The following is a 19,326-nucleotide window of genomic DNA, read 5'->3' on the forward strand; positions in this document are numbered from 1 at the left end:
ACACAATATTACATCGTTTTAGCTTTAACAAAACTCTCAAAATAATATAATGTAACTTAAAAAGTGCGGATGTAATTTTTTATTTTTTATTTTTTATTACATTCTTGTTTAGTGGTGATTCGTTCGTGAACAAATCGTTTTTTGAATGAATATTTTGAATGAACGATCCGTTCTCGGCACGGCTCGTGTTTTTCGTTCACTGAACGTCTCTCTTTTAAACAAACAAACAAACAAAGAGACACCGTTTTTCTGCATTCAGAGACTTACAATATCGCGATCGGACAGCATGCGAGATATCGATATTTTTGGTAAATCAAAAGAATCGATTCATTATGAATCAAAATCCCACCACTGCCATCACGCACCCAGCTATCTCACAAGCAACACTGACACCTGCAGTATGAATGATGGTATGAACAAAGCGCATTAACACATATCGCATCAACGTGTTCACAAAGTTTCACTCATTTAAACCTGAAATATAATACTATTAAAATGTTTAAAAATAATATTTGCTTTAAAACTACATAGATCGCCATATATCATTCATAATAATGTACGGTAGATGGCGCTGTGCTTCCTGGGGAATGAGAGATAAAACAAACGAGGAAGAAACTCATCGTCCTTGTTGTTTTGTTGTAGCTTACTTTTTTTCTGATCCTTTACGTTTAAATGAAATCCTTTATTATTTTATTTCTTTAATATTTTAGGTGTAAATGTAAAAATATATACGATAGGAGTCATCTTTTTCGTTGTAGAGAATAACGACATCATGATCAATGTTTGTAAACCTTGCTAGTAGTTTAAGCACTCATGAGCAATACACGGGCTCTTGTGAGTTGCACAATAATTTCTCTGCAAGACTCTTGTTTTTTATATCCGTGCTGCAAAGGCTGTCTGTCCAGATTAATACAGGAAAGCAAAAGGTAGGAGACAAGAGTTCGGATGACCAATTTTTCTGAGCTTTTTTTGCAATGTATTTGATGAAAGTGTCAAAAAAAAGTGTAATTACTATTGCTGTAACACATGATAACACTTTATTTTACAGTGTCCTTGTTACATATGTTTCATGTACTTACCATAGTAATAACAGTCAATTATGCATAATTACATGCAACTAACCCTCAACCAAATCCTAATCCTACCAATAGTAAGTACATGTAGTTAATTATTATTACTCAGTACTTAAATGTATAATTACACTGTAACAATGACACCTTAAAATAAGGTATAGCCTAACATAATTACTTTTGTCTGAGTGAGTGTATATTATAAATTGAAGTGAGAGTGAAAGTAACAAGCTCATACAATGCCTTTTAGCAGGCTTAATTAAGCATCAAAATAACTGAAGGAAATATTAATTTGATGAAGAAATTAAGCCATTTGGTTTCTCGACCAATACATTTAAAAATGACAAATGCAGTGAAAATACAGGTATCGTTATCGGACTCGTTCTGGAAAAAATGGTATTGGTGCATCCCTAGTTTTCTGTTAGAAAGGTGTCATGTTAGCGGCCCCTAAATTAATAACTAATGATCTTCGCAACGGAAGTGAATCAATTAATCAAAACTAACTTTAGCTGGACAATAACTTTATCCTAGAGCTGCTGTAAAGCCAAAGCAATCTCTGTTACTGTAATTTCCTATTATCACTGTAAAGCTGCTTTGAAACAATTCATATTGTTAAAAGCGCTATATTAATGAAGGTGACTTGACTTTGCTTGACTAAATAAATAAAAAACGTCTGAACATTATGAATGAGTGTTTAACTCCTGTATCAATATCTTTAGGGCAACATGTGGAAGGTGTGGATTCACATCTGACTTACAAAATGTGGACTACAGATACAGGCTGTCATTTAAAGTGTCCAGAAACCAAGATATATTTGGTGTGACTGTATTCGGTGGCTGTTTAAATCCCTTCTTTGGCATTACTGCTGGTTGCCTTCAACGGTATATTTTGAAGCATTTACAAATTGTAAACGTTTTTAACAAGCATTTCTGTTGATTCATTGCTGATATAAATGTGATTTTCCCAGTTTTGTTGATTCAGAGAAAACTGATGGCACACATACTGTTCAACAACTGCTTGTCAAAGCTGTGGAAGACTGCTTTATAGGAAGATGTGTCATATTTGGATTAAAGGTATGAAGAATTTCTTCATTTAATTTAGGGTGGGGCATCTAGATTATCTGCTTTGTTTATTTACTTTGCTTATTTCTTGTTCCTTCCTAACAGGTTCCTCATAATAATGCCAAAACTTCTTCGCTGTCTGGACAGTTAGTGGCCTGCCAAATCATTTCTCCATGTGAGTCTTTGATGGGATGTACTGTAATTGCTTATTTTAAAAACCTCTTGCAAGCAAATTCACATTTGTGCTGTTCTGAATCTGCAAACGATATCCGTCCATCACAACAGAAAGACTCACAAAGTTCACAAAGAGATGAACTCAACAGATTTGATTATACTCCTCCATCATGTGCAAGGCTGGATTCTCAACCCAGCAGTGAAGGATTCACAATCTCAAGCCCATGGCAATCACCCGGCTTACGCTTCCCTCCGGAGGAATCAAGTAATCAGCTGTCCAGAGACTGTGATCGTAATATTTTTTCACCAAAGAAAGAAGAGATAAGAACATGCAAAAGCACATGTCAAAACAACAGCAGTCAGTTGAAGCATGTTAATTGTATAAAGGATGAACTGAAGAATGAAAAACAAAAATCTTTTTCCTCAAGCTTTGACATGTTTGAATCATCAGCACACTTGAACGGTTTTACTGCGTGTGACACTATGAATCCATTGAGCACCTTTTCCTGTGAAAATAATTCTGAAATAACTACATCCGGACACTGCCTTGTAAGAGCTAAATCCAGGGACGATTATGATTCATCTTTTCATGAGAAGTCACTTGATAGTCATTTTGTTCAAAATGTATGTTTTGATTTAGAAGATGCGCCTTTATCGGAAAGCTTACTAGATTTTGTCAGGGTTGAGCCTCAGATATCAGAGATAAATGACACAAATGAATGCAGTTCAGGTAAAATAGATGAAATGATTCAAGTGCAAAATAGATGCTCTCTGAGAGAAAATTCAGTGGTCATAAGCTGTATCTCAAAGACTGCACAAATGCCTCTTTGTGGTGATGAATTGTCCTCACCAATGAGCAATGTGAACAATATAAACTGGAAAGAGAACGATGAAAATGAGTGTCCAGAAAATCTTGAAATGAAGATGAACATTGCTAAGCCAGCCAATTCTTCAGAGCTAAAAAATACAATGCATTTTAGTCCAGACATTATGTGTGCATTTAATCACCCTACAAACAACCGGTTGTCTTTTTCTAACAAAAAACGCACTTTAAAAAGAAGAAAATTAACCAAAAGCAGACCATCTGTGACTTTTTGTTCAGTAAACCATGAAGAGAGCAAATATTTCAGGCACTGTGCACAAAGTGAGGTCCATTCTGGAAACTGCAAAGTCAAGCAGGAACTGATTGTGTTTGATGACCATGGAGAGAAGTACAATTGCTCTGTAGACTTGTTTGCTTCTGGTCAAAGCAGTGTGGACATGAACATTTCGGATGTGACAGAGATTTCTAAAGTAAATGAACCGAGGAATGTCAACACATCAGAGCCTGGAGTTTCAGGTTCCCTGCTGTTTTCACCATGTTTGCAGTCCACCCCAGTTTCTTATCATCAGCACTCATGTGAACAGAAGACCGGGCGAACCCGAAGACGTGTAAGCTCACTGTGCTCCAGAGCAATTAAATGTGAGATTCCAAGTAAGATCACAGATCTGGGGTTAAGTGATAAAAGACAACATTTTGATCAGCTGCTGACAGTTGGGTCTGAGGGTTTCTCAGGCGAGACTGACAAGCAGGATGCAAGTTGTAATTTATCTGTAAATGAATGGTCCAGAGATCTTTTTGAAAATTCATTTTGAATTAAAATAGAGAGAGATGAATTAAAATATATTTGTTCTGTTTTGTAAATGTAATTGCAAATAAACTATTTTCTAAGTATGAAATGGTGTAAATAACTGTTCAAATAATTTATAAAGAATTTAAAATTGAAATTTTTTTTTTTTCTAGAAAAAAAAACTTTACTATACTTACTCAGAATAATCTATTCTTATGACCTTATTATGTATTCATAATTAAACACTGACTTTACGTGTTTGATAGTCAATGTTCTCACTTACAAATGTACAATAAAAAGGGTGAAAAAACATGCTTGGTCATTAAAATTGTGTCCATTTTGCTTTTAGTCCAGTCATTTTATGAAAAAAGGTAGGACAAATTGCAACAGAAGCAAACACAACTGGTTTTGTATACTCAATATGGAAAAAAGCCCCGAAGAATCCCATTAGGGGAAAGTTTAGAAAAAGCCCCCAAAATTTTGACCGTTTACATATCACCATGAAATTGATTGAGTTGATTACTTACATCAAGACAAACAAAAAATGTATTACAAGTTTTTTTTAAACTGTTTGTTAACATGGACAAACGGTGCATAAACTAATTATGTATGTGCTAATTTGCATAAATACCACAACAGATCTAAACATTGGGTATAGCCAGGTGAAAATGTCTTGTTTGCACATAACAGTAAAATACTTAATGTTAAGGTCTGAATGGAACCCATTTAGGCTACCCATGAGCATTAATACATAGAGGCAGGAAGAAGTACTTTAAACCAGCCTTTATTAATTATTATTGCAGAGATGGGGTTTGGGGCTGGGTCCATGAGACTGTTTCTGGGGGTTCACTTTTTTTATTTTACCTACCTTTTGTCTTCTGCATTCTCCTTACCCTTGTCTCCTGTTCTTCCCTCAGACTCATCCCCCAGAAACACGGACCCAGCCCCAAACCCCATCTCTGCAATAATAATTAATAAATGCTGGTTTAAAGTACTTCTTCCTGTCTCTGTTAATTAATGGGTTCCATTCAGACCTTAACATTAAGTATTTTACTGTTATATGTAAACAAGATTCAACAAGATATTTTCACCTGGCTATACCCAATGTTTAGATCTGTTGTGGTATTTATGCAAATTAGCACATACATAATTAGATTATGCACCGTGTGCCCATGTTAACAAACAATTTTAAAAAACTTGTAATACATTTTTTGTTTGTCTAGATGTAAGTAATCAACTCAGTAATTTTCATGGTGATATGTAAAGGTTAAAAAATTGTGGGTCTTTATCAAAACTATCCCCTAATGGGATTATTAGGGACTTTTTTCCCCCTTACTCAGGACATATTGAGGATGTAGACTCAGTTAAGTTTGCTTCTGTTGCAATTTGTCCTAGGTTGACCCCCAATTTGTCTTAAAATGACTGGACCATTTGTGTATATCAATACTTCAGATATGCTTATGTATTCAAAATAGACAATTATAATCCAAAAAAATATAGGTTTATAATTTCCATAAGTCTGCCTATACCTTGTGTAGAAAATAATGCTCTATATTATTTTGAACCCACTGAACCTCTCTTCTATGCAAATTATTCTACAGTGTGTATCTTAAATTCAAGGTGATGACGACATTGTACTCTTTTGAGATTTTATTGATTTATGTAATTATTTAATTCTGATAGGCTCTTCTTGAATATACTGGTTCTGTTTTGACCAATGACATTAAGAGCAAAGTTTTCATTACCCAATCGAATTCGTGCGTTTCAGCACAGCCAATCGGGAAGCAGTGACGCGCGTTCAACTATAAAACGTTTCAGATGACGCGTAGTGTCCGCTGAAGTACGACGGACATTTTGCAACGCTCAACAGAAACAAGAAATATCGTTACAAAAAAGCAAGACGTGAGGAGTCACAGGACGGCATTCGACGTACAAAGGAAACCAAGACGAAATACAGATGTTTAAGAGGACTGTGTTGCAACTAATGTTTGTATAATAGTTTAAATTGTGTGGCTACAGCCTTCGAATCAACGGCTCAAAGATGTCGGACGAAGGCGCGAGGGAGGACGCCTGCCGCGAGTATCAGTCCTCGCTGGAAGATCTGACTTTCAACAGCAAACCGCACATCAACATGCTCACCATTCTAGCCGAAGAAAACATCCAGTTCGCCAAGGATATCGTCGCAATTATTGAAGCACAAATTGCCAAGGTTTTTATGAAAATAGATTTATTTTTGTTTTGTTTCAGTCATCGTCTTGTAGCTCGAGTGTGGCCAGTTAGTTAAATGACGACATGACATGAGGCCAGTAACATGGCGGTAGCACGGCGAGTTAGCTAATTACATTGTCTAAATCGACGTAAAACATTTTGACGCTATATTATCGTTAACTACTTACTAATTTATCATGATATAAATAATTGTATTTATTATCAGTCAGAATGCTCTGTTTTCTGGCTTAGAAAAGACACCGTTCCACATTCCCAAATTAGTCCAGTTGGAGCAGCATGTTTATCTGCTTGTTGGGTTCCAGTTGGTCATAAAGTCGGACTTACTGTTGACGCACATTTGGCTTGAAGTTAATAATCCATGTTTCCCTTCACAATACGATTATAGGATAATGATAGCAGCTCGCTACAGTCACGCTTCTAAGTTATGTTAATACCAATTTGATGTATTGCTTTAAGCCAACGTTTCAGTAGGTTAAACATTTTTCTATGTCCATATATAATTATCTGGTGAAATGTAATTAATTTCACTGTTGTATGACTCTTAATTTATCCACAAGAACCCTAGATAAGAATGATTCGACATTTCAGTGTTATGTAATCAACCCAGCGATCGTCGTTTTATAGTTAAGTTTTTTTTATTCAATGTGTACTTTGCACAAATAGTAATTTTGTAAAGTTGTGTTGATTAGAAATGCTGATATTCAATACGCTCTGTCCTTTCACTTATAAATTAATCAGGTATAAGCATTTGCATACCCATGGTTGTAGTCATGTCTTTTCATCAGCTGGTACACGTGGTTTGCTCCCTATCTACATAGATGGCTGGGTATTACTAAAAAAATTCGTGGAAAACTTTCATATTATCCTTGTTTGTTTCCAATCTATTTGAAATCTTGCACTATTTCGAATAGTCGTGTTGGACTGCTCCATGAAAATGAGCACGTCTGGATTTAAAGTCTTTAATACAAATGTGCGCCATTCAAATTGCTTTGTACTTGAACCAATAAAGGGTTTGGGGTGTTAGATTGCTGAGTAAATTTCCATTATTTTCTGAAATGTTAATAAATGGTATACAACTGTGACAATAAACTATGTGAAATGTCCTTTTGTCTTTATTTCCCAGTGTATTTTTTGTGGTAATGTTTGCTATATTGATTTCAGTCTAATCTAAATGATCTTTAATACAAAATCATATGCATTGGTGTTGTGTCCTGTCCAATGACATTCCAATGTTGAATGTGTAAAAATTACTAAAAGAAAGAAATTAAGGAATTTTGCAAAAACTGCTCTCTGCACTGTGGCATGTTGGTCACAACTTGTCGACCTTTTTCTGGAATTGTGTAAAATGTAAAGACCAAGGCCCCCCCGTCCCCCAATACGAAGATCAAATCTAAACTTGAGTTTAAGTGGAGTTGAATTTTTGATCAAGAAAAACAAACAAGTGAAATTAGCTTCATCCCTTTATTTTTTGTCTAAAGGGCTTGGGCTTCTTGCTAAAATTCTCTGTGAAACTGGAGTTTATAAAGTGATACCAGTAACAAACTAAATTGTACTGACAACCTAACAAAAAAAAAATTCCTGCTTGATGGACTGAGCATGAAGCTTGGACTTTGAAGAAGCTTTTTTCTTTTACCTGGGACATGGATGTTTTTCGTACCTGCATCTGAGAACTTTCCCCTGATTTTTGATGGATCTGGTTTTGAGGATTTTCATTTTTCAATGCAAAACCGTGGACTTCACCCTAAGTGCTTGGTTTTTGTCTTTTGTTCCAGTATTTTTAATTCAAACTTATACCATTTAGTAACCTCAAACTAATTCAATGTGGTTTTGCATTTCTCCCTTGTTGTTCTCTAAACTTGTCAGTTTTCTATCACTTTAGGCGGCACCTGGTGAGAAGCTCCCAGTTTTGTACTTAGTGGATTCCATAGTGAAGAATGTTGGAGGGGATTACCTTGAAGTGTTTGCTAAGAACCTAGTCAATTCCTTTATTTGTGTATTTGAGAAGGTACATAATTCTTTGAATTTGTGTCCATGGTGTTACTTCTGATTGAACGTCATGTGCTTTGTCCTCATTTAGAATACTGTGTAGTGCTTATTAATTCCTTCACCTTGATATATTGTTTAATTCCTTAATAGTAATCATTCCTTTTTTTTTTTTTTTTTTACTTTTTTTAATTTTTGAATGGTAATCTATATAGTTTTGTCAGTGTTATGTGAGAATAAATGGAGGAGTCAGATATTCTTTCCCCCCCTTTCTTTTTGATTCACTTTAGGTGGATGAGGCCACTAGAAAAAGTCTCTTCAAATTGCGTTCCACATGGGATGAAATTTTCCCCTTGAAGAAGCTATATGCACTAGATGTGCGTGTGAACTCTATAGATCCTGCCTGGCCTATAAAACCATTGCCACCAAATGTGAATGCCAGCATTCATGTCAACCCAAAATTTTTAAAACCGGTAAGCATTAGAGGAGTTCTGACTGATCCTTTAATTTCCAAGGAGTGGGAAGATATGTGCTGCTATGGTTTATCTGAAATGTATGCTTTTCTCTTTGCATAGACTGATGAAACATCTCCAAAGCCTCCTGCCCCACAACCTCCAGCTCCGAGCTTGACACAAGAGCAAATGATAAGACAACAGCTGCTTGCAAAGCAAAAGCAGTTGTTAGAACTTCAGCAAAAGAAGATAGAGCTTGAACTTGAACAAACAAAAGCTCAGTTGGTGAGTTTAATAGACACATGCTTTATAACAAGCTGAACTGTAAAGTCTGCTGCAAGTCAGTATTTGCTGTTTTAAAATGATTTGATTTGTCAAGAACTAGTGTTATGTAATGTGACTGCATAGAAGCTGTAGTTGGTCTAATGCAGTTGGATCAACATTCTTCATACGTCTTGATGTGTGCCTAAAACACTTTTAAAAGAGAATTACTATTTTTGTCCTCAAGGCTGCCAGTCCTGCTATTGCTTCAAACCACAATGCCAGTGCTCCAGTCCGTTTCAGTCAAACGGTTCCTGCACCACAGACCAAACCTTGGCTTCCAGCACCGTCAGAAAAATTGTCAACCAGAGATCCTAGATTAAATAGACCTGGTGCCACAGCTGTAAATGCAAAGGAACAAGTGATGCATAAGAAGGATAGTCAGGTTACACCAAGCTTTCTGAATACATCAGGAAAAAGAGGACAAGTCTCAGCTGAAAGACCAAGTAAGTTGAGGATTCCAAAAAAGGATACCTCTACCATAGAGGAAAGACCTAAATCCAAGTCCATGTCACCATCTGGAAAAGGTGTCCTTGTCAGACCCAGAGGAATGGAGTCTGAACATTCAAAGGCAGCTGAAGTGAATAAGAAGGACCCAAGGCTACATAAGCAGATGCATGAAAGGACAGATTCAAAAGATGAGGATAAAGACAAGAAAAGAAGTTCAGAGAAGAAAGAGCGGGATGAAGGTGTCAAAAACTTGGATAATCTAAAGTCCAGGGGCAAGCTTATAAATGGCTCTCTAAACAAGCAAGGAAGGCTTGAGACCTTTGTAAAAAAAGAAATTAAAGTGAACAAAGCAAATGTTAGAAAAAGGTCTCGGTCAAGATCACGTTCACCACCGTTACATTCTCCCAAAAGAAAAGAAAGGCGATCATCTCCAAAGAGAAAAACCAGGAGTATTACTCCACCCCCCAAGTCTGGAAAGGCTAGACTAAGTAAACATCCACATAATGATGATGCTTTTCCACAGTCGAGTATAAGAGATGAACGAAGTACTAAGAAAAGCCCCCCAGAATCAAGACGATCAAAAAGGCCGCTTGAGGATAGACCTGCTGATCAGAAAGATGGACCACAGCAGAGAATTTCTCCTGCAGAGCATAAAGACACAAAAGATGGCAAGAGGTGGAGGAGTGGATGGGAAGAAAATAAACAGTAAGTGACTATTTTTTTTTAAACCATTCATTACACTTTTCGTCTTTCTAAAATTGAACTTCAGCTCAAAGTTGAACCTCATTCAAATTAAAAAATTGTGTTAACAGTCCCAAACAGTCAAATCCAGAGCTTTCAGATGGACGACTGGGCCCCCAGAGACACAAGACTTGGAACACTAATCAAAGACCATCCACACCTCGTACACCTAAGCAACATCGCTTGAGTGTTGATAGCAACATACAAATACCAGAAGCACTCAATTCTGCAAGTAAACGCAATCTTTTGCGAAAGGTGGGACAGTTTAATTTTTTAACCGTTTTGTAATACAGTTTTCTTGGTCTAATACATTATTACTCTAGAATATTGCTAAACTGACCATGTTTTGTTTCAGGCTAGCAAAAGGCATGCTGAGGGTGAAATTTCCAATGATGAATTCCTCAATGTAGCCCATCAAATAAACCAACTCTTTCAGTATCAAGAGGAAAGACAGCGGTCTGACTCTTGGGATGAATCGTGTGATGAGGGAGTGTATCCATCAAAAAAGAAAGGATTGGGAACAATTTCTGATGCGGCGCTCTCTTATCTTGAGCATAAGTCAAAGTTAAAAAGAACACAGCTCCTTCGCCCAGGTAAGAATTGTCCTATTTGTATGTGAATTGTAACACTTTTTGTTTTTTAATATTACATACTAGTGCAAAATGCCCGTGCAAAATCAGTTTTTGTGTGTGTTTTTAGTAATTGTTGGTTTGGTGCCCGTGAAAGAGATTGTGAACGCATTGAATAGGATATGTTTAGTTGGTGAATAGCATAGGCTACTATTACACAGTAGCGATAACGTTAAGCGCACCAGAATGAAATATAATATTCAGAAGTAAACAGCATAGCTGACTTACAGATTCAGTTAACATCCACAAATGAATAAGCGCGTCGATTCAGGGAGCAGTGCAAAGTGCCCGTGCAAAATCAGTTTTTGTGTGTGTTTTTAGTAATTGTTGGTTTGGTGTGTTTGAGTGCTCATTGTTACAATTACACAGCAAAAGTTCTGTGACATTTTTATTTGTGCATGGTAGAAAGCAAATACTGATACTGACATAATGACAAACAATAAATGTGGAAAATTGAACTACACGATTCAGGGAGCAGGATACACAGTGAACTCCGAGAAAACGCTACTTGCGTGCTTCTTTTTTCGATATATATTTAACCATATCTTTTGCATTTCTAATCCAAACAACGTCAAACTTGGCATTGCACTTACTCATGCCCGTAGTGAGACACCTGTCAAGTTTGAAATCCATCAGACTAACGGATCGAGAGATATGCGAATAACAGACACAGACAGACACACACACACACACACACAGACACAAATACACAGACAGAAATATGTTCCCGCAATTTATAAATATATATAATATACAGATGTAAACGCAACAATTCAGGGGGCAGGCTACACAGTGAACTCCGAAAAAATGCTACGCTTGAGCAAACAGTTTGTGAATAGGTTACTACAAATGATGGCCAAGTGTTTATATCAGAGTGTTTATTTTTAAACCACAACCTTCTTGGGGCTTCTTTGGCCCCGTCCACACTACTGCGTTTTCGTTTAAAAACGGAGACCTTTTGCTACGTTTGCACCTCCCGTCCACGCTAAAGGCCCGTTCACACCAAGCGTGATAACGATAAAGATAACTATATATGCGTACACACCAACGACCGATAACGGTCTTTTTATTTTAAGCACGCGCGCGCCCGCGCTGCGGTTTCAAAGTAGCGTAAATGGATGACCTGCTAGAATGGATTCTGATTGGCTGTCAGTGTTTTATCGTTTGACAGCTGGAAAAAAAATCGTTCTGAAAGTGATCCCAACGATATCGTTCCTCATATCTTTATCGTTATAGTTGTGGTGTGAACTCTGTTATTCTTTAATATGGAGAACGATTTTTAGAATGATATCTTTATCGTTGTCTTTATAGTTATCGTCCCTTGATGTGAACAGGCCTTAAAACGGTAAAAATGGAGACCCAAAACGGTGAAGTTTAGAAACACTGCCGACCCGTTTTTCGTTTTGAATCTCCGGAGTGCGTTTTAGTCTGGACGGGTCAAAACGGAGGAGTTTAGAAACGATGATGTAGTAGAGGCTCATGCTCGGCTCTATGATTGGGTGTCATCAGTCATGGCGTATATCTTTGCTAGCAGCTGTTGTGCAAGTAAATTCTGCATTTTACAATGCTATAACTGCCTACATGCGCCAGAGGCGAGCGATCTGTGACAATTCCCGTGTGCAGCGGCGGTATTGACCGTACATGGAGTGTCGGTTTTGGGTTAACCCGGGAAGAACCAGCGCATGGTGGGATAATTTTATCAATGAAGTTGTGTTTACACCGGCACGCGCATGGGCATCAGTGTTGGTGAATGGTCACGTGATCCGCGTTTTCAGTCGTTTTAATGTGGACGGAGATCAATTCTAATACGCAGCTAAAACACTGGTGTGGACGGCGATTGTATTCGTTTTAATTCTCAGTTTCTAAACTAAAACGGAGAACAGAGTAAATAGTAGTGTGGACGGGGCCTTTGACCGATACAACCCTCTAATGTCAGAATGTTTATTTTTAAACCACAACCTTCTAAGTGCTTCTTTTACTGGTATTTTTAACGATATATTTTGCATTTCTCATCCAAACAACGTCAAACTTGGCACTGCACTTACTTGTGCCCGTAGCAATACACCTGTCAAGTTTGAAATCCATCGGACTAACGGTTCGAGAGATATGCGAATAACAGACAGACATACAGACAGACAGACTTGTAATTGTAATTTTATTTTGAACAATTTACCATGACAAATGCAAACATGCTCTAAGTTTTTCATGTTGTTGGTTTTTGTGTTGGAGTCTTGATTTGAATTATTTTTTTATTTTCATTTGTCCATCTCCACAGTGCGAAAAGAGGGGCATTCTCCTTTGCATGATATATTGCTCTATCAGCCTCATCATGAAGTGACTGAACGATACAGTGAGAGCTCAGATGTGCATAAAATGTCTGGTGATGTCATAAAGCCAGTCTCTGACCATGAAGATCCTAGAAGAACTGACAGGCCTCCATCATGTACAGGATCCACTTTCAGAAATTCGCCAAGCCCAGTCAGCTTGGATGGGACCTGTGGAAAATCCACAGTATTGAATTTTGAACGGGCATCATCTCCAGTTGAAATGGATCAACAGCCTGACGGAGACATCAGCCCACGTTTTGAAAGTCCCAACAGCGTTCACTCTGGTACAGGCCCAGATGATGGTCCAATAAGTGTAGAGGGTCTTCCAAGGCACGATCATTTCTTGGAACAGGGAAGAAGTGGACTAAATCATAATGAATCTCCTGGGAATACACCGACTCACTCCTCAGAAGGACCCATGGCACAGTTAAATGCGCCACGGCATGATGGACCGAATGTTTCTCAACGATTTGATGGATATAAGAGTTCTCAAGCTCCCTTTGATGGGCCACCTAGCCAGATGAGAGAGCCAAGATTAGATGGTCCTCCAATACCTTATGCTCCTCCTCGGTACGAAGGCAATACAGTTGGATTTGATGGGTCTGGTGGGCCTGTAAGGTATCCTGGACATCGCTTTGATGCCCCTCACCGGTTTGAAAGATTTCCCAAAGCCCATGAAAGACCTGTGAGATTTAACAGCCCAGCAGTTTCACACAGGCCAATGAGATACATAGAGCCTCATAACATGGTAAGATTTGACCCTCAAGCCCCAATTCATTACGATCACCAGATGCACCAAAACAGATTTGTTAATCCATCAAGGTTTGACAATCCTCACATGCCACATGGTCCACCAGGATACGAGGAACCACGGTTCCCGGCCAGACTAATGAATTTTGATGAACAGCAGGGTGCAGTCAGATTTGATAGTCCGTCAGGTGGGATGCGCTTTGAGAACCCGGTGCAGCCTGAACCCTTAAGATTTGATACACCGCCTGTTATGCCAAGATATGACCCTCAAGGTCCTCCAAGATTCTGCGGTCCAAATATTCCAAACCAGCTGAGACCACAGGAGCCAACAATGTACGATCAAACTCAGGGTCAAGCTCCTGTGATAAACCCTGCTGTACCACCACCCAATTTCAACATGCCACCCATGAACTCGTTTGGTGGCCCAGCTCAACAGTTTCCCATGCAGCAAAATGTTTCACAAGCATCCAACTTTAGTGTGCCAGGCCCTACACCAGATTTCCAAGGTTCATTTAGACCTGCTCCATTCCCTGGTCCAGGTGTTGTTAGTGTTCCTCAGCCTGTAAGTATCCCTTACTCAAGAAGTTTTCTTGTTAAAGGGATAGTTCACCCAAAAATGAAAATTCTGTCATCATTTCATCAATCAGTAAATTGACAGAATTTACATTTTTGGGTGAACTATCCCTTTATACTTGAATATTTAATGTTTTGTTTATTTTATTTGTCTTGTGTATTTTCAGATGATGGGAGCTCAACCCTTCATGCCACCAAACCAAATGTCTTTCCAGCCTGGTAAGAATGTCTTCATTATTTTTATTTGTTTGCATATCCTGAAACATAATTATACACTACTGTTAACTTGTCAGCCTACATTTTTATTTTTATTGATTGTAATGTCTACTTTAGACCTCTATTATAGTTTGTGAATTGTTGATTTAGGTTCCCAGTTTCCACAGCCTGAGCCCGAGTCATTCAGACAAATAGATGTGAACGATCTGTTTTCAAAACTTATATCCTTTGAATTAATAAAACCTGCACAAACAGACTCAACCACTGGTAAGCATACTGTATTATTTCACTTCTTACTTTTGGACAAGTAATTGCTCTACACTCTTATAGTTCAAATGAACCTATTTAAAGGTTTTTTTTTATATATAATCTATTTTAGACCCCACATTAGCAAGTCAGACTTTATCTGTGCCTGAAGAGGAAGAAGAGGAGGAGGAGGAGGAACAAGAGGAAGATGAAAATGTCCCAGATTTGACTGGCTTTGTTTTGGATGACATGAAACAGTATGCACATCTACATACTCTTTGGAGTTTAGACACAAGTGAAGCTGATAGAAATATCTGTATTATTGTGTGACAATGAAAAATGGTTTAATGAGACCTGCTGTTTTGCTAAATTTGTTTAATTTAGGAGACATGACAGCATTATCACCAAACTATATACTGGAATCCAGTGCTATTCCTGCGGCATGCGTTTTACTGCATCTCAGACAGATGTGTATGCGGATCATTTGGACTGGCACTACAGGCAGAATCGTTCCGAGAAGGACATCAGTAAGAAAGTTACACATCGCCGTTGGTACTACAGTCTGACGGTATGTAGTCTTTTATCATTCCTTTTATTTTTTATTTATTCTGAAAATTGTATTACGGAAATAACTGATGACCTCTTGAAAAGGTGGTCAGGGAACAAAGGATGTTTATAATAATATATCTATAATATCTGACATGAAGAAATGCTGTGTCTATTAGGATTGGATTGAATTTGAGGAAATCGCTGATCTTGAGGAGAGGGCAAAGAGTCAGTTCTTTGAAAAAGTTCATGAAGAGGTTGTACAGAAAACGCAGGAAGCAGCCAAAGAGAGAGAGTTCCAGAGTGTAAAAGCTGCTAAGGATGTCGTTCATGAGGTAAGGCAAAGGCTTGTGTGTGCTTATTCATAGTTTATAGCGTCATGAAACTAGTGCTGGGCGGTTTACCGGTTCATACCGAATACCGGTGTTTATTTTTGTTACGATATGAATTTTTAATATACCGCAAAACCGGTGTATGTCGCTTTAATCGGAACGCGGCGCTGCGCGACACAGTCTCACCCCTCATTTACAACACACGTCTGCGGCGCATTACGGCTGCGACAAGGTTTTATTCCGTCCTCCACGTGGTGCGTCAAAATAGACCAGGCGTCTATATTTAGCGAAGCGGCGCGGAGAGCCGCTTCTGGGAAGCTTCGATCTGAAACACAAGCATTGACTAGAATGGGCACGAGACGTGTGGGGGTGAGAGTCTTTTTTTCTTGCGGCGCGCGTGTTTTTATACTGTATTAACGTATCTGAAGTGAACTGACGGTCTTAAGAAAAGTTTCTTTGTTATTACGATTGAATCTTTCTTTATCTTTCCTGATAAAGCAGTGTTTATGAGCGTTGCTGCTTTGTGTACAGCCGTTACCGGGGAAACCACTGTTTCTGCCGCTCCTAAAGCGCGTCCTGCTGGCACCTCTTTGTAAACAGCCTTGCAAACCTGTATTATTAATATTAGTGTGGATTTTTTCTATAATATTCACTCATGACAATAAAATAGGGCATTATAAGTAAATCTACTGCACTATTTCCTCTCTCACTCAGTAGAAAATGTGGTAAACACCCATCATGCTTGAGAAAAAAAAAACACACAAAAAAAAAAACCGGTAAAAACCGTGAAACCGGCATAATTTAGAAAAAAACCGTGATGTTGATTTTTGGTCAAACCGCCCAGCACTACATGAAACCCCCATGTTTTATTACTGGACGTTCACACCTTAGATTTGAAAAAGACTTGGGTGAGCAAAGCTGTGGAAGAGTAGGTGGGAAGAGGGGAGACAACAACCAATAAAACAGACATAGAACACATTCATTATACAGACAACTGATAATTAAAAGATGAGTGGAGAAAGAAAGAAAAAAACAGTTGGGGGCACCAACATACACTTACAACATGTGTCTGAATGCAAAGCTGAACAGGCAGAGGTCAACGAACAGAAACAGTCTTTTGTGACATTTGAATTATCTGCTGTAATGCGATCTCATGCATAATACAGCGCAGTGATTGGATTAAATTCATCCTTATGAATAATGTGGAGAAAAGCTCCAATCACCACTCCGAATTCACACGTATACATCACTTTTCATGACGTTGGTTCAAATATGCTTTTTAAACCAGAGTAACGAAATTGCTACAAAAAAAATTTTACTTTTCCCTTTCTAAGCATAATGAGTGCTGTTGTTGTTTTCTTTGATGTACTACATGTGTATATGTCCGTTAACCTCTCAATAAAATGTTTTACGGGGTTTCATGACCCTTTAAGAGAAAATTATTTATTTAAAAAGTACCTGCTGAACTAAAAAGTTCTCTCTCTTCCTCCTCAGCTATGTGAGATTTGCCAGGAGCAATTTGAGATGTACTGGGAGGAGGAAGAGGAAGAGTGGCACCTCAAGAATGCCATCAGAGTTGATGGAAAGGTAAGAAATCTTCTAATGAAAAGAAGAGCTGTTCAGATGTTTTAAAGGTGCAGTAAGTGATTTTTGAAAAACACTGTTGTAAGACCGAACACCACAACAAATTTGTAGCCAATTAGCAGTAGGGGGCGTGTCCACTCATGATGGGGGAGGAGAGAGTAAGCAAGAGGGAGGTTTGAATAAAGACTGTTGAAGGCTGAGAGAGACAATACAAAAGTAAAAAGCTCAGAGGAATAACACTGGAAAAAGAAGGGTTATGATCAGGCTAGAGCTTTAGGACCCGCACTAATATTAGATAAGCTGTCCAGCGCTGGAGAGACCCAAGCGAGAATGCAGAGGTTGCGTTGTTTCTACTCCTAATGTGAGTAACATTGGTGTAGAGTGTGTGCTGCTGGCGACTAACAACAAACCTCGCTTGTATATATTTTGTGAACTGTTTGTTGTTGTTTCTTGTTCGTGCTTCATCTTTGCTTTATTTTCCGTGAAGCATTATTTTGCTTTGCTTCTGCTCTGATAAGAGACACTCTTGCATTGCATGTTCCTGCATCGAAGGGGGCGGAGCAATGAAGGGAGGGGTGTTTGTTTAGGTTGATTTCAAATATCAAGTGTTTAACAACAATTTTGAAAAATTGCATACTGCACCTTTAATAGCAGTGGCTTTGATGTTTGATAAAACATTTAATTGTTTTTTCCCCCTCTTTTAGACATATCATCCCTCATGTTACGAAGACTACAAAAATGTAAGTGTTGATTTGTAGTTTATCTTGTTCGTATTTCATATGGAGAATGCCATCAACTTAACATGCATCACACCTACACATTGAAGTCCTGTGGCTGAAACATGCTCTTATTTGGGATTCTGCTTATGTGTAAAGCTTTATTTAATTTATGTGGAAAATAATTCCATCAAAATTTCTATTTAGGCAATTAAAACACTTCCCTTTTTTCGTAGACATCCTCCTTTGTGGACTGCACACCCTCACCCAATAAAATGCTTACAGAAAACCCTTTAACAACTTTCCTGAAACAAGAGCAGGGTGATGAGGTGTCATGCTCCAGTATTAAAGAAGAGCCCCCCGAGGACGATACGGATGCACCAATGGTAAAAGAGGAGGTTCAGGTTAAGTTAGAAGGCGAATCACAAACCAGTGCAATTATTTTCTAACTCTGCTGCTCTTTAGCCACTTTTTTTTGTGGTTACTTTAGCTGGTCTTTTGTGTTTTTTGTAAAGAAGGATATTTTTATATTGCAGCGCTCTGGGGCCGGGACCTCAGCTAGTCACTTTAAATACATTTTTGTATTTGTATTTGCCTGCACAATTCAGGTATATTTTGCCATGTGAATGCCCAATGAAATGTACTGCAAAATATGTACATTTGGGGGTAAATGTATATGTATAATTTAATTTATAAATAAAGATATTTTTGGTATTCTTTGTGTAGTATTGATAAAAAAAAAGGTTTGAATTTTTTGGGTTCTCAGAATGAGACATTTGTTCTAACTTTGAGAATGGTGAACAGTGGTTGAATACTAATTTATGAAAGACTTTTTTTTGTTTTTGTTTTTTTGTCTCCAAAAAAAAAAACAAGGGAAATCCCTTTTCAGTAATTGATAATCCCCTAAATCCAGATGTGGGGCCGATTGTAAATTATAAATGAGAATTTCCTTGACCTCAATATGTAAATAGTTATTTCAGAGTTTACTACTGTATTTGGTTAAGAGTAATGTGTTTAGTTCAAAATGGAAAAAAAAAAATCAGGGTGGTTTTTTTCTCTCCTTTTGCAGAGGTTCAAAGGGCAATTTTGCTTTATGCGGATTATTCAATAAAAATCTAAAGAAGAAATAGTGTCGTGTGAAAAGTGATTATTGTGTGTTTTTTGATTGATTTAAAGTTGTCAGTTTTATGCATAATCCTAAATAAAGTTTCAGTGCTAATGGAATATTCTCTGTTCAGTTATTCTGTCCTGAATATTACAATATCATGTGTGTCTGTTTGAAATCTCACTATATTATGCATACAATAAAATTAATA

At 37.8% G+C, this 19,326-nt stretch overlaps 2 protein-coding genes across 3 annotated transcripts; both read left to right on the forward strand.

Annotated features, from left to right (window-relative positions):
* Positions 1–577: 577 nt before the first annotated feature.
* On the forward strand, positions 578–4,907 carry ddias (DNA damage-induced apoptosis suppressor). 2 transcript variants are annotated; one of them, XM_081391576.1, is made up of 5 exons: positions 578–926; positions 1,790–1,951; positions 2,038–2,143; positions 2,237–3,736; positions 4,833–4,907. In XM_081391576.1, the coding sequence occupies exons 1-5, from the start codon at positions 814–816 to the stop codon at positions 4,881–4,883; spliced, it is 1,932 nt and encodes a 643-aa protein (XP_081247702.1). In that variant the 5' UTR covers positions 578–813; the 3' UTR covers positions 4,884–4,907. The 2 variants fall into 2 exon arrangements, with proteins under 2 accessions (XP_081247702.1, XP_081247701.1); XM_081391575.1 differs by lacking the exon at positions 4,833–4,907 and having other exon boundaries at positions 2,237–4,233.
* A 797-nt stretch (positions 4,908–5,704) lies between these two features.
* On the forward strand, positions 5,705–19,234 carry pcf11 (PCF11 cleavage and polyadenylation factor subunit). The gene is made up of 16 exons (XM_081391577.1): positions 5,705–6,124; positions 8,024–8,149; positions 8,418–8,600; positions 8,703–8,864; positions 9,088–10,055; positions 10,163–10,346; positions 10,447–10,684; positions 12,996–14,359; positions 14,538–14,589; positions 14,737–14,853; positions 14,966–15,089; positions 15,217–15,400; positions 15,558–15,713; positions 17,205–17,297; positions 17,999–18,034; positions 18,247–19,234. The coding sequence occupies exons 1-16, from the start codon at positions 5,957–5,959 to the stop codon at positions 18,457–18,459; spliced, it is 4,368 nt and encodes a 1,455-aa protein (XP_081247703.1). The 5' UTR covers positions 5,705–5,956; the 3' UTR covers positions 18,460–19,234.
* The last annotated feature ends 92 nt before the right edge of the window (positions 19,235–19,326 follow it).

Source organism: Scardinius erythrophthalmus, assembly GCF_964197995.2.
Source record: "Scardinius erythrophthalmus genome assembly, chromosome: 17".
In the NCBI taxonomy this organism is placed as follows: domain Eukaryota; kingdom Metazoa; phylum Chordata; class Actinopteri; order Cypriniformes; family Leuciscidae; genus Scardinius; species Scardinius erythrophthalmus.